The 17,218-nt window shown below is 40.6% G+C and overlaps 1 protein-coding gene across 1 annotated transcript in view; it reads left to right on the forward strand.

Annotated features, from left to right (window-relative positions):
* The first annotated feature begins 213 nt into the window (after window positions 1-213).
* ca16b (carbonic anhydrase XVI b) overlaps window positions 214-17,218 on the forward strand; it is a 106,138-nt gene continuing 89,133 nt past the window's right edge. The window contains exon 1 of the mRNA XM_022189272.2: window positions 214-935. Within this exon, the coding sequence (XP_022044964.1) occupies window positions 851-935 (85 nt within the window). The 5' untranslated portion in view covers window positions 214-850. The remainder of the gene's footprint in view (window positions 936-17,218) is intronic.

Below are 17,218 nucleotides of genomic sequence, written 5' to 3' on the forward strand. Positions count from 1 at the left end.
TTCAATCCGCGACTTAGATTGTCTTCCTGATGTTTGACGCTTTCACAAAAAAAAAAAAAGAATGGGTGAGTGTGGTGACTTGACAATGTGACACGAGCTTTCTGGAGTCATCGCAGCACCTTTACCCAGAAACCAGCCTCTGGGTCCGTTTTGCATTCAGCGGATCCAAGAACCGCCTCCCCTCCCGCCCCGGTGCAGCCTCCCTCCCCCTCTCCCTCCTGTCCGGTAGGATGGGATCAGACCAGCAGCAGCCACATATCCCTGCACGCCTGACCGCTAGTCTACTTCCTGGATGGAAGAATGGGACGTTTCCAGCTCCACTTTTTTCCCTCCTCCGTCTCGCTGACGCCGCGGATAATCACTTAATAATGACCACGTGTGATCAATATAATTCGACCACTTTTTTTCTCCTCTCCTCTCCTCTGCCCTCCTGTAGTTAAAAGACAGCGATTGATCGCCGATTGACCCCCCACCGATCTGCACACTTCGGGAATGTCGCTATCTGGAGAGCCGCTGCAGACACGGAGGAGTCCAACAACAGATTTTGAAGTGTTCGTGCACAGCCGTAGTGTGCGCAGCGTTTTATTCCTCGAAGCTAAAAGCAGCCTGTGTTCGGACCGGAGGCGAATACATTTGTCTTTTTGAGGGGGAAAAAGGAAAAGAAAAGAAGGCAGCACCACTGACTGTAGCTCCCACCATTTACTTTGATGCTCCAGCTCCGAGGCTGCTGTGCCAACTTCGCTTCGACAGTGTGATTTTTTTTTCTCTCTCTCTCTCTAAAGGAAGAAGAAGAAAAGACACAAACTTTGTCACCCGTTGCCTTCTTGTTGCTCTCGATGAGTAGTCTAACATGCGGAGGATACGGGAACCGAGTTACTGGTGGATTTTATCCTTAATGTTTTTAACCTTGCCCGAACACAAAGACTGTCAACCCGGTAAGTACGAAGCAACACGGGTTAGCTATCAGTTATTTAGCCCGACTGTTCGGCGTCTAACGGTGCAGTGTTGCTTTTGTGTTCTCTATTTCACGGTAAAAGCGAGTTTTTGTTGTCCAAGTGGGGTTATTTTGACAGGAAATAGCGTGCTGCTTGGTTTGTGAGCGGGCCGAGACGAGTTTCCCGTCCAGACGTTTAGCCTCCGTGATTTGTGTGCATGTTATTGATTAGGCAGCTGGACTATGGCGCAAACTATCCCTGCGTTAACGTTACACTCTGCCACTGAACCGGTGCCGCCGCCGGTGTTTTCGGCTCCCGTTTTGACCCCGTTCCCGTTTAGCCGCAACACACAACACGTTGGCAATTTATCAGTGTGAGGAAATGTACAATAACATTCCCGCAGGCACTCTGTGATTGTACTTTATAGTGTTTCACTTTGAGAACGCCACCGGTCGCTCCGTTTGCTCAGCCTGTAGTTTTTTGCTCGCTGTGTTCATACGGTGTCCCAAGTTATTTTTTTTTTTTTTTAATACAGGGCTCGCGGTAGTTGCGGTTTTAATTTATGTGGAGGTATGATCTGAGTCTCCTTGCTGTCATGTGCGTAGGTAGCGACGAGGATGAGGGCGATAGTTAGCGCTGTTGGCTCGCAGATGGATGTGCAGTATGAGGGGCGATTAGTGCCGCCGCTGGGCACGAATGCAGCTCTGGACGATCTGCCACCAATTTGGGGGTGATTAGTGCTGCACACACATCTGTGACCCATGACATCCAGCTGGGGAACATTTTGAGTGTTGGTGCCCTCACAACCAGACCTGTATGCCACTGATCATCTATAGTACATGGATAAGGTCACATTTTCATTGCGGTTTTATCACCTCTGTGAAATGCATGTAATCAAAACTCTTGGGTTTCTGAATGTGCTGCATCACTGCTGTTGTTCAAAAATGTGTTATCCTTTCTGCTTATTTTTGTGACTCCCACAAAATGGCTCCTTCTGTTTTTGGTTTTGGACTAGATTTAGATCTACATCTGCATATGTAGATCTATCAGACTTGGAAGGCAAGCAGTGGACCAGTATATAGCTTTATTTATGCATTGCCGTTCTCATTGTACACAGAAAAATATACCTCTACGTGTTTTTCAAAGGCTGGCTATGACTTTCCACTTCTAATAGGATATAGCACCTGTGGTGTACTTAACACAGTGGATGGCTGCAGCACAGGATATCTGGAGAAATTAGCACTTAGCACAATGTTTGGGCACATTGATGGAAAGCGTGTACAAATCAAATCACCTCTAAAGTCCAGCAGTGACTACTTGGATTAAAACTCCTTTAATGATGAATTGTAAAGATTTGGATGACGAAGAATCTTCTTACAGTCTTTCTTCATTTGTTTAAAGCCCCACTTGCTTTCCTGGTGCATGTGTAGTCAGACAGTTGATGCGTTTTCAAATTCTGGGCGACATGCAGGCCTGCAGAATGTCTGTGTGGACTCTTGAAATGTATGTCTCACACACCCTTACAACATGCATGTGAAAAGCATGAACTGGCCTTAAGACATCAGAGATTTCTGTTTATACCAAGGGTCATTCTTGGCTATAGATTTGACTTGTATTCAGATAAAGACAAATCTATGCAAAACACACTTAGTCACCATGCTTTTATTGATTTTAAATAAGATTTGAAAATAATGTATTTCTGTAGCTTAAAGGTCATCTGACGCCAGCAAGCACAGTGGACGACAAAACACGTGTAGAAAAGAACTCTGTTGCTTTCATCTGAATCTTTTTCTTCCACTTCTAGGTTGACATGACTTGTGTAAGTTTATTCAGAAATAAACTGGTCACCTTGACGATTGCCGTTTTTATACAGTGTTCAGTAACTATGAGCTTAGGCTGGTGTTCATGGTCGTTGAACCTGTTCTAAGGTATATCTAAATCATATTCTGTAGATCAGATTTTTGAGAGTTATGCTGTTTCCTGACATCTTAAACTCCCATTTTTTTGCAGTGCTTTCCTGACTAAATTGATGTGGTAAAGATATGTGTGTGTGTGTGTGTGTATATATATATATATATATATATATATATATATATATATATATATATATATATAGATATGTGTATATGGCATCCTAATCCAATACTGACAGAGAAAATCTGTGTTTTCAATAGTTATTTTTAACAGCTATTTTCTATTATTTTACTATTATTTTGTGTCCCCAAAAATTGGTGAGAAATGTAGGTGGTTCAAAAGGTTTATTTTGGGTGGTCAAACTATTTATCCCTTTAAGCTTCAGTCAATTCCAGCCGTTTTCAGTACAAAAAAATCGCTAATATTCTATTTTTAAATTAAAAAAAAAAATGACGAAAAATACAGGGAATATTGGACGCACATCGCGAGGTGCATTTCCTTGAAAACGACCGATTCGTGGATTTTATACCGACTTCAGGACATGTTTTGGATAAAATAGTTTACTGGCTTGTTGTCTGGATGTAAAAGGTTGGATTATGGCCGTTTTTTGTGGAATCTTTTTTTCTGTGTGTAATAATGAACCCGGAAATGTGAGTCGCGCTGTGTGCGTTGAAGCCGTGTATAGAGAACGGATGGATGAATATTTGTTTTTGTCGGACAAATGTGTTTTTCTCACCCGCTGTGGTAATCACATCTGAAAGTGGTTTATACCGGCGGATTCATGAGAATCTAAGCTTTCCATCGGCGTATAGTGTTTGTATAATCGCGTTTGGAGCCGTCGGACATTCTTGAAATTCCTATGCAAATTAGTAGGTGTACCGCCGGCGGTACACCTACGACGCACTGAAGCGTAAAGGGTTAATATCACAATATGTTTATAAGCCACAAATGTATCTTTAGCATTTCTGAATTGCAGTTTTATGTCACTGAACAGTTAACACATACGTATGCTGTTGCTTGTAGTTCATCGGCCCCGTATTATGTTGTCCTTAGAAGCAGTTGAAGTGTAGTAGCATAGTCTACTGGTAACATTGATATACTCATTGGTTCCTGTCGAAAGATGTGTTTGACAGCAATGAAATGATCTTTGTGTTGAAAGCAGGAAAAATGGTCGGGCATAAGTGCCTGAGCAATGCTATCTTGGGCCAGATTGTGATGGCCAGATGACTGGGTCAGAGCATCGCCAAGGTTCTGTGTGGTTTTGATGGTGTGCAGTGGTTAGTCACTACAAAAAGTTGTCCAAGGAAGAGCAACCGGTGATATGGTGACAGGGCCATGGATGACCTGGGATCACTGATCCATGTGGGGAGTGAAAACTAGCCTGCATAATCTGATTCCACAGAAGAGCTATTGTAGCATACCTGAAAGTTAAGGATAGCTCAAGCCTGATCCTGAGATTGGGGCTAGGCCGACTGTGGGAATGTTTACCTGATCAGCAATGGCATGAAATGTCTTATGCGTTCTTTTTTTTTTTTCCCCCTATTAATACCACACAGACGCATGATAAATTCTGAAAATATCAATCGGATGTCTCGCTGGGCTTTAGGAACGTTAGCCTAGTTTATCCCAGCTTTCTGTAATGTTGCTTTTCTGGTCTGAGGTCAGTAAACCTCATAGAAGTCCCTATCACGATGCTCCTTTTACCGGCTACGCTGCCTGCTTGCTGCTGTGAAAATGCCCATCTTCTCGGGTCACCACACTGTCAAACACAGAGTGAGAGCACAACTAGATACTACAGCTAACTGGCAATAGCGAAAGTGTGTGTTACCTAGGAAAATAGTACCGAGTGTCTGCAAATACTGAATATTAAATTACTCATATCAGATTGAAAGCAAAACAGATTGGCATGATTGGATCATACAGAATGATGGAAAGATGTCAGAACACAGTAAATAAGAGCTTGGTGCATATGGCGTTACGTATCTGTCCACTATTGAAGTACGTTCTATGGGCATATGACCATCAGAACTGGACCATGGATCAATTTAAGAATATTGCCTGGTCTGATGAGCATCACATTATCTTTTGCATCATGTGGATGGCCAGATTATTATTATTATTATTATTATTATTATTAGTAGTAGTAGTAGTAGTTGTCTGGGGAGTAGATGACAGGAGGATGCACTATGGGGGGAAAGCTAAGCCAGCAGAGGCAGCGTGATTCTCTGAGCAGTGTTGTGTGGAGAAATCTTGGGTATTGGCATTCATGTGGATGTTGCTTTGACATGTATCTCCTACGCCAACATTATTGCCGACCACATACACCTTGCATGGCAACAGTATCCCTTAATGAGAGGGAGTTCGACAGGATTATGTGCTTTGCTTCACTGCAGAAATAATTCAGGAATGGTTTGAAGAACATGGAGGGTTCAAGGTGTTGAGTTGGCCTCCAAATTCCCCTGATCTATAATGGATCAAGCATCCCTGCTGGAAAAACAAGTCCGATCCACGGAGGCCCTACTCACAACTTACAGGAGTTAAAGGATCTGCTGCTAACATCCTGAGGCCTGATACCACTAGGCATTTTCAAAATCAGGGGTATGTTAGTGGCATGATGGGGGGCCTGCACAAAATCAGCAGGTGGTTCGAATGCTGTGGCTGATCGTTGTATATTTAATACATTTATCCCTGTGGCACCAATCATCCTCCATAGTCAAGTAGCAGTGATGTAACACAGGAGAATGGTTCCTCTCTGAGTCACCCCCCTTTCCCTGCCCCAAAATCCCCCAGTTCCATGCTTCCACGTCCTCATGTCCTCAGTTTGTAGCTTTATTGACTAGTAGCTCTACAAGCTCCAAACAGCTGACTTTTCTCATATGGCATGTCTCACCAGACCTCTGACACCCAGCAGAAAGGCAATAGAGGCTTACTGGCAGACCAGCTAGAAGGTAGAGGAGGCTAAATCCAACTGAGCACTGTCACGTAACTATATTCATCTATGTTTTAAGCTGGGTGACACAAATCTTTATTACAGTTTACATCATAGACACTAATACTAAAGTTAACATGAAAATAGGACATTTGATAGGTTATGAAAGGCTATTTTGCCCTCATACCGGATTTAAACATGCAGCCTTTGATAACATTGACAGCTACACATTGGCCTAGTTTTCATCATAACTTAGAGGGTTTTGTCTGACATGTAAAAGCAGTTTTGCATGTGTTTTGACATGAATACAAATGTCATGTTCCCCCCCCCACACACACCAAAACGTATACAGAATTCTGTAAGAAGAACATTGCTATTGTGGGGCTTCTGAAAAATGTATTTCAACTGCTTTTGTTTTGAAGTTGTGCTGTTATAATTGCAGCTCTGTTGTCATTTTTCGAAACATTGCTGATCTTTCATTATAGAAATTCTAATTGAAGCACTTAAGTAATGTTAATACAGCCATGCAAAAAAGGATAAAGGCGTAAAGCCTTGTGATGCAGCTGGGGACTAATTGGTGGCACGGACAAAGGGACCTTTAATAAGTAGGATTTTTAAAAAATCAAACAAGCAGTCATGGCTTATTTGACAAATGTAATGGCCATTTTCGATGCAATTATATTGTAGGAATGACACTTTCCAAATAACACCATCACTGCCCACTGCAAATAGAATATCTGTGAGCAAACCTGTTATTAATGCTATTAATGAGGTCCTGATGTGCTGCTGTGCCAGCAGGATGCCAGCTGTCTGGACATCACTGATGCTGGCAACAGCATCATTATCATCAAGGTCCTCTATATCTTCTCTGCATAATTGGTTCAATATGTACAGCACTGACACAACATCTCAAAACCTACTCTCCTGGTTTTAAAATAGCATCAGTAACATATGCTCAGTCTCAATCATAGATGTGCTCAGCGCACTGTTAGCTGTTGTCTCTCCACCAGCTGCCTGTGCCACCCACTAAATGGTCCGATGGGGAAACATTGCAACTGTAATCACTTTTCACTCGTGTGCAGATAATTTGCTGTTTATCCTTTTGCTGGTGATGCTCATCCTTTTGCTTATTGCTCTCAAATTTAATGAATAGCTCATCTATCTTTCTAATTAGGCTGGAAAAACTTTACAACATCAATGCAGCGTTGTTAGCACTAACATTATTTGAACGGTGATGGTTTAAACCATGTGGTCAGGCTTGGGAGAACTGAGACTGGTTATGCACTTCATGTCATATCATGGTGGTTAAACAGTGACCACCACTGTGGTTTGGGAAAAGCACCTCAGTATGTTTACCTCAAACTGATCAGCCATGAAAAATGTGCCTCATTTGCCTGAAACAGCCTCTGAAATGAGCTACCATTTATTATTCTACAGTTTCCTCCAGAATTTGTAGCTGCTAATAGCGTAAGTTAGTCTTGTTTATGCCACAGCATAGTTTATAAATGGGGTAATTAAGTTAAACTCCAAACATTTAAAGTAAAATTTAAAAGTAGCAATTCCAGGCAGTGAGAAAAGTCTAGAAAATAAGACTAACTTTCACCAACACTTGAGGAATCATTTAGGGTTTTATAGGATTTCTGCAAGTGGAGTATACTTTTTTTTTTTTTTTCCATTTCAGTGCTGATGTTGCAGTGTCCTGATGGAACATGCAGCTTGAAAACTCTTGATTTCCCTTGTGTAAACAGGCCAAGTGTAAGTAAACATTTGCAACCTTGTTATTTTCTGAATTTATGATTCATTCAATTGCTTTTTCGAAAGCATATTTTATGTTTAATTTTTTCATCATCTTTCGAAAAAGGTTGCTAGACAAAAAGTTCAAGTGTGCCTCGACACTAGAAAGTCCTCAGAAATGCTATGAAATTAAATTAAGAGGCACTATTTTCACTTGAGGAAATCCTATTAAAAAGGCTACAAGTGCAACGTATTGGTGGGTACTATTTAAGTGCTCTTCACTTTTTTTTGAATGATAATATGAGAAGAAAAGTGTGTGCCCAGAACATGTCAATCAAACTCATTTTTTTGGAATGTTATTGTCAAATGAGGATGTTACAAATACCTTTTAACAAGTCAAAAAGTATACTTCAATTGCAAGTGGCTCTTTTCTTTAAGCCATAAGGATGTACCAAATCCACATAAGTGATTGTAGGTGGTGCAATTTTAAATGGTAATCTTTCTCCCATGCGAAAGTAGAAGTCTTAGTGTTGGTGACCCAGAGAACAAACTAAGATTCTATTTGCATTCAATTGTGGTTTTTTTATTTTTTTATTTCCCCAGAGCACACTTGAAAACATTGAATGTGTTTTCTTACTCCTGAAAAATTCCAAGCAGATTTTGAAAAAGACATTTTTAATCCTAGATTGTCTACATCTGTTTGCTTCTTCCCTGGTATTTTTTTTTGGGTGCATTGCTTTTGATCAAACACTAATTGTTGTTTCGTGGAATCCAGTCCTTATCAGGATGGGTTTCATGCACATGTGCATTTTGTATTTGTGCATAAAGCAATGGGACATGCATGTGAAAGGATGACTCCACAAGTGGTCAAAAACCTCACAGGGCACATTTAGCACATGTTGGATTAAAGTAGCTAAGCGACTAACGACTGGCAAATGTACATGTTTGCCACCTACACTTGTACTTTAATTCCATTTTATTAAATGTGCATTGCAGGAGCCTCTGGTTCATGTCTTTTGTAGCAATATTTTAGTGTAGTGAATTAATCGTAAATACTATAACCTTGCCACTATCTGGTGTTTACTACGTTTTGTCTTAATTACATTCATTTGCTGAGAAGTGCCTGTTATCTTTGGAAAGCTGAGACTGTAATGTATGAAGGACAAATTACGATAACTTGTCTGCTTTGATTGTCAGTCAGACCTCTGAACCCGATCCTGATCTATGAGCTCTGCCCTTTGTAGCCGAACTACACGCGCTGCATTTCTCTGCTTTATTTTTCTTTAGGGCAATTCATAAAATACAAGAGAGATACTGTTGCACCTTGGTCGCTTTATTACGGCTCATCCATATTCCCTCAACAGTGTCCACCGGTTCCAAGTGCAGTCTCCAGTTGTGCCATGTCTCATCACAATTTACATAAGTTTCAGAAATGGAGCATTATCAAGCAGTCTGTTCTGTAGCAACAACACTTCCAATGTGGCTGGCAGTTGCTTTGGGATTTTTGTTTGTTTCACAAGCATATTGAAGACACATTTGGAGCTCATTTACAACCAATGAGGCAGGAGATACTTAGTGACTGTATTTCTCCAGTTTTCACTGCCACAGCTGCTTTCATCAGAAGTGAAACTGCAGCATCCCTTCCCCTCGTTCACACGTATGTGAAGGAAAAATGAAAAGCATCATGAAATATTAATTGCGGCCGTCAATAAATACAGGCATTTATACATTCAAGTGAAAATCTTGCTGCAGACGCAGCAGTCTGGTAAAATACAGGTCTGGTGTTTTATTTACACGGCAAAGCGTAGAGGAAGAGCCGTGAGCAGAATGGAGCATCCTGTGTCCGATCAACAGTAGCTCACCGGCTAAAATTGACATTGGAGGTGAATTGTCCTGCCTAGAACCGCAGGAATTGATGTCGAAGTGGAATATTTCAGTCGATGGCAAGCTCAACGTTGTGAAAACATTGTTCAGTTTTTTGGGGGGGCTTTTTTTTTTTGCGTTAATTACAGTCATTTCCCATTAATAGTGATTAAACTGTTTATTTGTTTAGCTTATGTTAATCACAGCAATCAGTCCTCACTTCATTACTTGGTGTGTGTGAGTTCACTCAGTCTTTGAGCCAAGATACTCAAAACTGGTCACAGTAGCATTTTAATCATTTAGAGTGACTCACAGCCACTTCACTCCAAATCATTTCATCTGTTCTTGCAACGTCCAACCCAAAACATGCACACATGTACACACACACAGAAACCGGATTCAACCGGGCGGGTTTGAAACGAGGGAGGAAAAACGCTGTTGGGGAAACTAGCGTGCTTATTTCCTGTGCCTCATGACAATAGTGATTAATGTCCACGCAATAAGGCACTTTGACTGAAGGACATCTACTGCTGCACTGGAGGACTTGGCCATATCAATAAATGTCCTGTGTCCTTCACTTGCCACATCCTCTTTCCCCTTAAACAATCTTGCCGCGATGCGATACTGTGTCAGCTTTACTTACAGCTGAACTGTCAGTCAACGCTGCCCTGTGGAGAGTGGAGACAATGGAACCTTCAGGCTCCGTTTTCCTGCATTGTGTTATTGTGGGTCAGCAGACCATGTGTGTTTGCTTTGTCCTCAGTGGGTTTCTTTCTTTTTTCCTTCGTTTTATTATTGGTTGGCAACGTTCAAGATTGTCTTTCTGAGACGAGGGGAAACGAATTCAAAAGTAGGCTATCTCTTCCACGAGGCTCATCCCCCCCCCCCCCCCCCATTATAAATTATGGTGACAATCACTAAAGATATAGGATTAGGCTGTGCATGTTTTATCAAGCTATGAGTGCTCCGCAGAATGCAAAATAAGTCAGCTGAATGAGATCCAAGGTGTATGTGATGAATTAAATCTTAACCTTTGCATAAATTATCGTGGCGTTGTCTTGAACAGCTGTAGAGTGAAGTTCGCCTGTACACCAGCGAGTGCAAACACCTTTTTTGTTAGTATGCATGTGGGTTGGTTATAGTTCAGAATTAGGTCACTGCAGGCTTTATATATAAATTTGTACACATTACACTGCCTTTGACTGTCAACAGGATAGATAAGTGCTTTGTTTGAGCTGAACGGAGCACCAGAATAAACTTGAAATGATGCCACGTAAACATGACTGTGTTTAGATCTTTGGCACTCTTGCTTCTGATAAAAGCAACTCATGATATTGCTTTTATGCAGGAGGTTTAACGGTATAATCTATTTTCAGTAGACTGCTTGGAAGCATGCTAATTTAGAAAAAAAAATCAGGTTTTATATGGCTCTTTCTATTTAGTGTTACTGTGTGACAGATATTGGATTTTAAGGCCAATAGCAGTATTTGAGTTTTTAAAAAAATCCTGTATTGAGTTACTCTTGAAAATAAACCCTTATTTAAACACACTCTTTTAATTTCAATGTTATACATTTGATTGCTTTTCAGCTGCACATAGCTGCAACATTTTGCAGAAAACTGTAGCGCTTGGTGCAGCCGTATCTGTTAACCAGTTTAAATGCATGATCATGGACTAAACTGCTTTTGAAAGTGACTGTTTTAACTCCTTCGTTGTCTCATTGATTGTTGCCTCTTTATCCTGTGGACACCACTCTCAACATTGTAAATGAGGGCTTGCCTTCATTGATGCCTCAAGATTTAAATAAAAAAAGGAAATGAATTATGAAAAAAAAAAAAGCTTTGAGTGAGGCCTTTTACAGCTCACAGAATTCTAAACTTCAAACTATGTAATTTGGGATGCACCAATATCATTACTAGTTGGAATATTTGTTTTGATGCCATATTTCTGTGCTTCCAAACATCTCAAATGCAATGAACACAAGGATGGAGGAGGATTGTCAGTGGTTTGGAGATATTTAAAAGTATAACACACATCAAGCTTTGTCGTTTGCTAACGCTATCAGTGTGGCAACCCGCAAACCAACTGTGCAACAAACGCTGGAGAAGGAAGCGCAAATCTCTAGACGCAACCCAAGGGTAGCACAACAGAAGCTCTACCAGCCCCACTGCTCTTAATAACCAGCTGCTGTTGGTGGTTGAAAATGTAGGATTTTTGTCCACTCCTCAGCTTCTCAGGCCCCAAGAGATTCTCAGCCATCACCACATTACAGAAGCTGTCTCACCGAAGCGGCATGACTTTGTGAATAATCACATTAGCAGCCTGTTCAGCTTCACCATTGAAATATGGACCAGCAGCGTCTGCCCAGTGTCGCTCATCAGCTTCCCTGCTCAGTGAATGTTGTGGATTTTACTCTCCAGCAAGTCTTAGTGAAGCAGTTTGCACACGACACTTGTGACCTCATGATAGCAGGTTTTCAAACTCATCACACTTTTTATGGTAATAGTATTTTTTATGGTCGAAATAATACTTTACTAGGTTAATGTATCAGTACTTGGTGTTGGCAAGTACCCAAATGTAAGTACCTTTAAGTACTTGAATTATGTTGTACTCACCCAGGATGGTAGATTTAATTGTGCAGGTTGTTTCAAAGTTGTGTTCTTGACACATGAGGTAATAACTGTAATTGTCCTTTAGTTAATTGAAAGGTGCACTGTACAATCTGATCAAATCAACTCAAATGTTTTGAAATAATTTTGCCCTATATTCATGTGAGGGAACTTTTGATTTCACAGAAGTGTTTGTACAGAGCAGTATGATTTGTAAAGCCAACATGGCTATGAAAATGAGTGTTGACACTGTAATTTTTTGGTCTTTCAATGAACCAAATTAACTACCTTTTCTAAGAGTTTCTGAAAAGGTTCTTTCCAAAATGGGAACAGCTGGTGCTACCCACCTGTTTAAAATCCAGAATAGTTGTCTGCAACTATACTGTTCTATTAGTTGTACTATCGTTTACCTCATCTCAGACTTGATATGAAATGGTACCTTATTAAGAGATATTAATTTTGATTACAATACACAAGTGCCAAATAAAGAGGGCTAGTATGGAAAAGGTTATTAGTGTGTCAAAATGTAACACGAAGTTAATATCCGCTTTGGCACCGCTTTATTGCTGAAGCCATTTCATGAATTCTCTGTCAAAAGCTATTTTTTTTGTTCCTTAACAGCTCAAGAGATCAGTCCCAAGGCACTTTCCATTGGGTTTAGAATGAGATGGATGTTGTTTGTTTCTCTCACACTTCAGCTATCTCTTTGAGAGAAAGCTCTAAAACAACAATGGAAAGGTCGGGGTAATTGGTGTTTAACCATGAAGGGCTGCAATGCATTAAAGGTGGCGTTCGGCCTCCCCCAGCTGCTTAATATGTCGTAATTGAAAACTTTCTTTTGTGTGTTTGTTTCACCGTGGAACTGTAAAAATGACAGAGGCAGCCGGTTTGAAAATTCGATGTTGGTTAATTTCAGGGAAATCTTCAGGAGAAGATCTGCTGAGTTAGATTCTTTGTGGAGGCGGAACAGGAGTTTAGAGACTACCCTATCGATCCTGTTGACATGCTCCCCTTTGGGGAATGCAAATGTTTCTGTTCTTCAACACAAACATTCAACCCCTCCTGGTAGTGGAACCCTAATTAACTAGGGATTTGAATACCATGGCCTTTTCCTTTTGACATTTTCATATTTCAGAAAGACATTGTTTTACGCTTCTGAAACAAAGACAACACTCGTATTTATCAGACAGTAAAATTTTAGGACAACACGGTCAACAGTTGGATTTATTGACCATTTAAAAAAAACGTAAAACATCAGTTGATCCCTGGGTAATTTTTGCCGTGTTGTCAGAGTCCTGTGCGGCTGCTTATCTGTCAAACATGGGCATGAGCTGAAGGTGAGACAGCTGCTATATGTTGTTGTCACAGCTTGTCTAAATCTCAGAACAGACGTGTTTACTGCAGCAGAAGACACTTTTCCAAGGTAACCAGAGATCACTCAGGGATTCCACACATGATCTGTCCCCACGCTCAACAGCCAGCCCCGTGCAGGTGGGAGCTAACAGCCACTCGGCTGCATCAGCCTCTCAGTTCTCAAGACAATCATCTGCCTTGCTGTAATGTTTAGAATTAAATGCTTTGAATAGGCCTTATGGCACCAGTAACAGTACTTAGCGTGGTCTTGTTAAAATGGAAGTTGTTGCTTTTGTGAGGAAGAAAGATTAATCATGTATTTAAGCCAATGAAGGTTTTAATTGCCCTTTCAATATTCTAATTAAAGCATTTTTTATTCTGTAAATAGGGAGATTCAGAGGGCAATTTTGAAGGGGTTCAACTTAATACTGCCAGCACTGTAATACTCCAAGACCTGTCACCATGTGTATAGATGAAACCATATCTGGACAGGCTGAAAACAGTTTAGTTTTTTTGCATTTCTGAATTTGTATTTAGAGAAAACTATACAGATTTTTGTCATGTTTGGCATTTCAGGTTTTTAAAGGCTGATATCAGTGTGTCATTTGAAGTATTTTTCTATTTTAGATTTGGTGTTGGACCTGCACTGTCGGGTCATAAGAACTGAAACTGAATGCCCTTGCACGTTGGCTTCGCCACTCAGCTGTGGTGTGTGGTATTTGACTGGAATCATTACCTTGAGTCACAGCCAAGTACCCCTCGATTGAATGCAGTTTTTCAGCCGTTGTTTGCTCCTGCTGCTGTGTGCTCTGGATCTCATGTTTATTAGCCTTGACCACCACTACAAGTTTGACTACATGGAGATGATGACATTAGTGCCAAGGTGGCGTCAGTAGGTTTGATGTGGAATGTGTGCGGTCGTCTTTAGATAGCGTGCCGGCGTTTGAACAGAAAACCGCCAAGCTCAGTGATATTTTGGCACAGATGACTGGTAATGAAATAGTCTTGTAATCCCTTTGTTTTAATTAGGGGCCATCTTATTGCGGCACGCCACTCCGTTTCTTCCCATCTTAATAATTCCCAAGTTAATCAGCAGAAGTATATTTCTGTTTTTTGGACCATTGCTGTGCTTCATACTTATCCTTGATCTTGAGAGTATTTTTTTTTAAATTAGCTTTGATCTCCATAGCTTTAAATCCAGACCTTGTAAGCACACAGGGTGGAATTCATTTGTTTTTGAAGAAGCTGAAACTCCAAACTTTGACTAACTTCACAACTATAATTATGAGACCGTTTTTTTTTTTTTTTTTTTTTTTTTTTTCCTTGTCAGAAAATGTGACAATTGATTTCATAGCCAAATTAATCAGTTTAAACACTTGGAAAGAAATGCTGTATTTTTTTTTTTTATGCTGAAAAGTACTAGTGTGGAGGTGGGAAGAAAACCGAGAACAGTTTGTTGTGAGAAATAAATAATTAAGTTTTCTTGAATTGCATTTTAGCATGGTATTTCAGAGGAATTTTTGTATTAAAATGTGACGGTAGATAATGAATCATCATAAATATGAACAGCACAAAGACCTTAGCTGTGTAAGAAATCTGCAGGGAAAAACCTTAACTTTAAAGGTGAAAGAAAATCTGTATTTAGAGACTTTGCAAGTATATAGTTAACAGGCTGCTAATTTCCAGTTCATGCTGCAGAAATCACCTGAAAAAAATGTCAGTTTTCAGTCGCTGTATTTGATCGAATGAAGCTCAGATATTTGCGCTCATGATGCAGTGAAAAATGTGTTCCAGTGTAGCAGGCCTGTGTCTTAGATTGATGCGTTTTGTATTCCTCTCATTGCTTGAGCCAGATTGTGTTTACATCCTGGTCGCTGTGCACTTCTACATACTAGCGAGACAACCAGAGAGGCTGTTAGAGAGGTATCAAATGCATTGCTGTTCATGGTTTTATTTATCGCTTCTAAATTCAGCCTTCAAGTATTGATTAGCCCAACATCAAAGAGCATTTAAAGAGGAAGGGAGGAGGTCTGACTGCTTGTATGGCCTCAGGCAGGCATGAAGATTCTGTTTGGAAGTGATGCATGCAAAGTCCTAGTGCTGTGGTATTATTTATGGTGAGCGTTGAGTCATTTGGCGAGCGACCTGAAGGTTGAGCATTTTTCATCAATAGTAGGGAGACGTTTCTTTCTACGGAGGCAAATTTCTACAGGTATTTGATCTGATTCCAGACATTTTAATGAATTTGCAGCTGCTCTACAGTAGTATTTTACAACTTGACAATTTGTCGTTTTTTAGATGCTTTTCTCTAAATCACCTCTCTGTAGCAACGCCGACATAAATTTTCACGCTGCGTGCCCTTACATTAGCTGTGATCAAATAACTGACCTGGCGGGTATCAGTGTCACACTCTTAGATGGACCCATTTACATTACCAGTAATCAACCATCACCATTCACGGCCACCAGTAATGTGTGAGGAGTGTAATGTATCCACCAGAGGCAGCTGAATTTATTTCAGAATCAATAACTAGACAATTCATGCGGGGCTGCACACCGTGTCCTGAGGAATGACCTCATAAGCTCCTGGCACTTAAGCGATCCAATTGCCACATATTGAAAATTGAAAACTCACTTTACACAGTAAATTTTCCTGCCACTGTCAGAGCTGCTGCTGTGTGTGGAGACACGTTTGAAGATTGTTTATTGTATTCCGTGAATGGAACAAGCTATAGCTAGTGTAGTAAAGGTCACAGTACTGGATTTGTGTAATCTTGTTAATGGTTTTCATCACAGCCCCTGATACACTCAATCAGTGATCACTCCAGCTATTTAATGCAGTTAATTCACTGTACTAGCATTGCCCTGGAAGCACATTTAACGGCAGATTGACACAGTTTAGATTTAGTGGATAGTTTCACCGTTTGAGGAGTAGCCATCCATTGTAGGTTCAGCCTGTCTGTAAGTGGATATGTTAAACATTGACTCCTCTACAGGAAGTCATGCAGTTTTAATTCACAAAAGAGTCAGACAATAGAACAATTGTTCCATACTGGCATCTTTTGAATAGAGAATAAATGCCAGGATGTGTGCCTTTTTTTTTTTCTTCTATTCAAGGAAGACTGAATACACTGGAGACTTTCATCTAGACCTTTTCGCCCACATGCTCTATCAAAGTCTGAACATTTGATGTGCTGTGTTTCTCAGTTATTCCTTGTGGTAAAAGGTTTAAGAAGAGTCTAACACATGACACATTACAATGCTCAGGCCTATTCACCTCTGACTTATGTAATATTGAGGCACAGATAATATGAATCTTCACAGTATACCTTTTTAAGAGGAGAAAAACTGCTGGGAACGCGGGCGTCTGAACTGTGAGTGGGCTGAGAGCTAGTGACACATTTGGATTTGATTATAATGAGATGGCCTTATCCAGTTTTCAGCAGATACGTTTGTGGAAAAGACTGCAGAGCGAGTGTGGCATAATGAGAAAGTTGAGCATGCCTCCGTTGCCCTTCCTCCTATTCTGCTTTGTTTATCAAGTTCCCTAATGAAACGCAAACAAAAATGTTATCTGTTTGGGAGGAGGTCCAAGGGTGTAATGCACACAATGCCTGCAATCATGTGTATTTGGCAGCGTTTCTGGACTTGTCTGAAAGCTAGTTTTCAGTTTTTGTCACTTGACTATTTTCGCTTGTCCCTACATCTCACTGTGAAGTTGAGTTTTAGGCTCCCAGCACTCTGCATGGCATTGACAGAAACATCTTGGTACTGAATGTTCAGTAGCACCTCCCGTCAATTAACACAATGAACTCAGATGGACCTGGACAGGCACACGGATATGCCCATACACATGAAGAAATTATTAAAAAAGGTGTCAAG

The sequence above is a fragment of the Acanthochromis polyacanthus genome, chromosome 5, assembly GCF_021347895.1.
Source record: "Acanthochromis polyacanthus isolate Apoly-LR-REF ecotype Palm Island chromosome 5, KAUST_Apoly_ChrSc, whole genome shotgun sequence".
In the NCBI taxonomy this organism is placed as follows: Eukaryota; Metazoa; Chordata; class Actinopteri; family Pomacentridae; genus Acanthochromis; species Acanthochromis polyacanthus.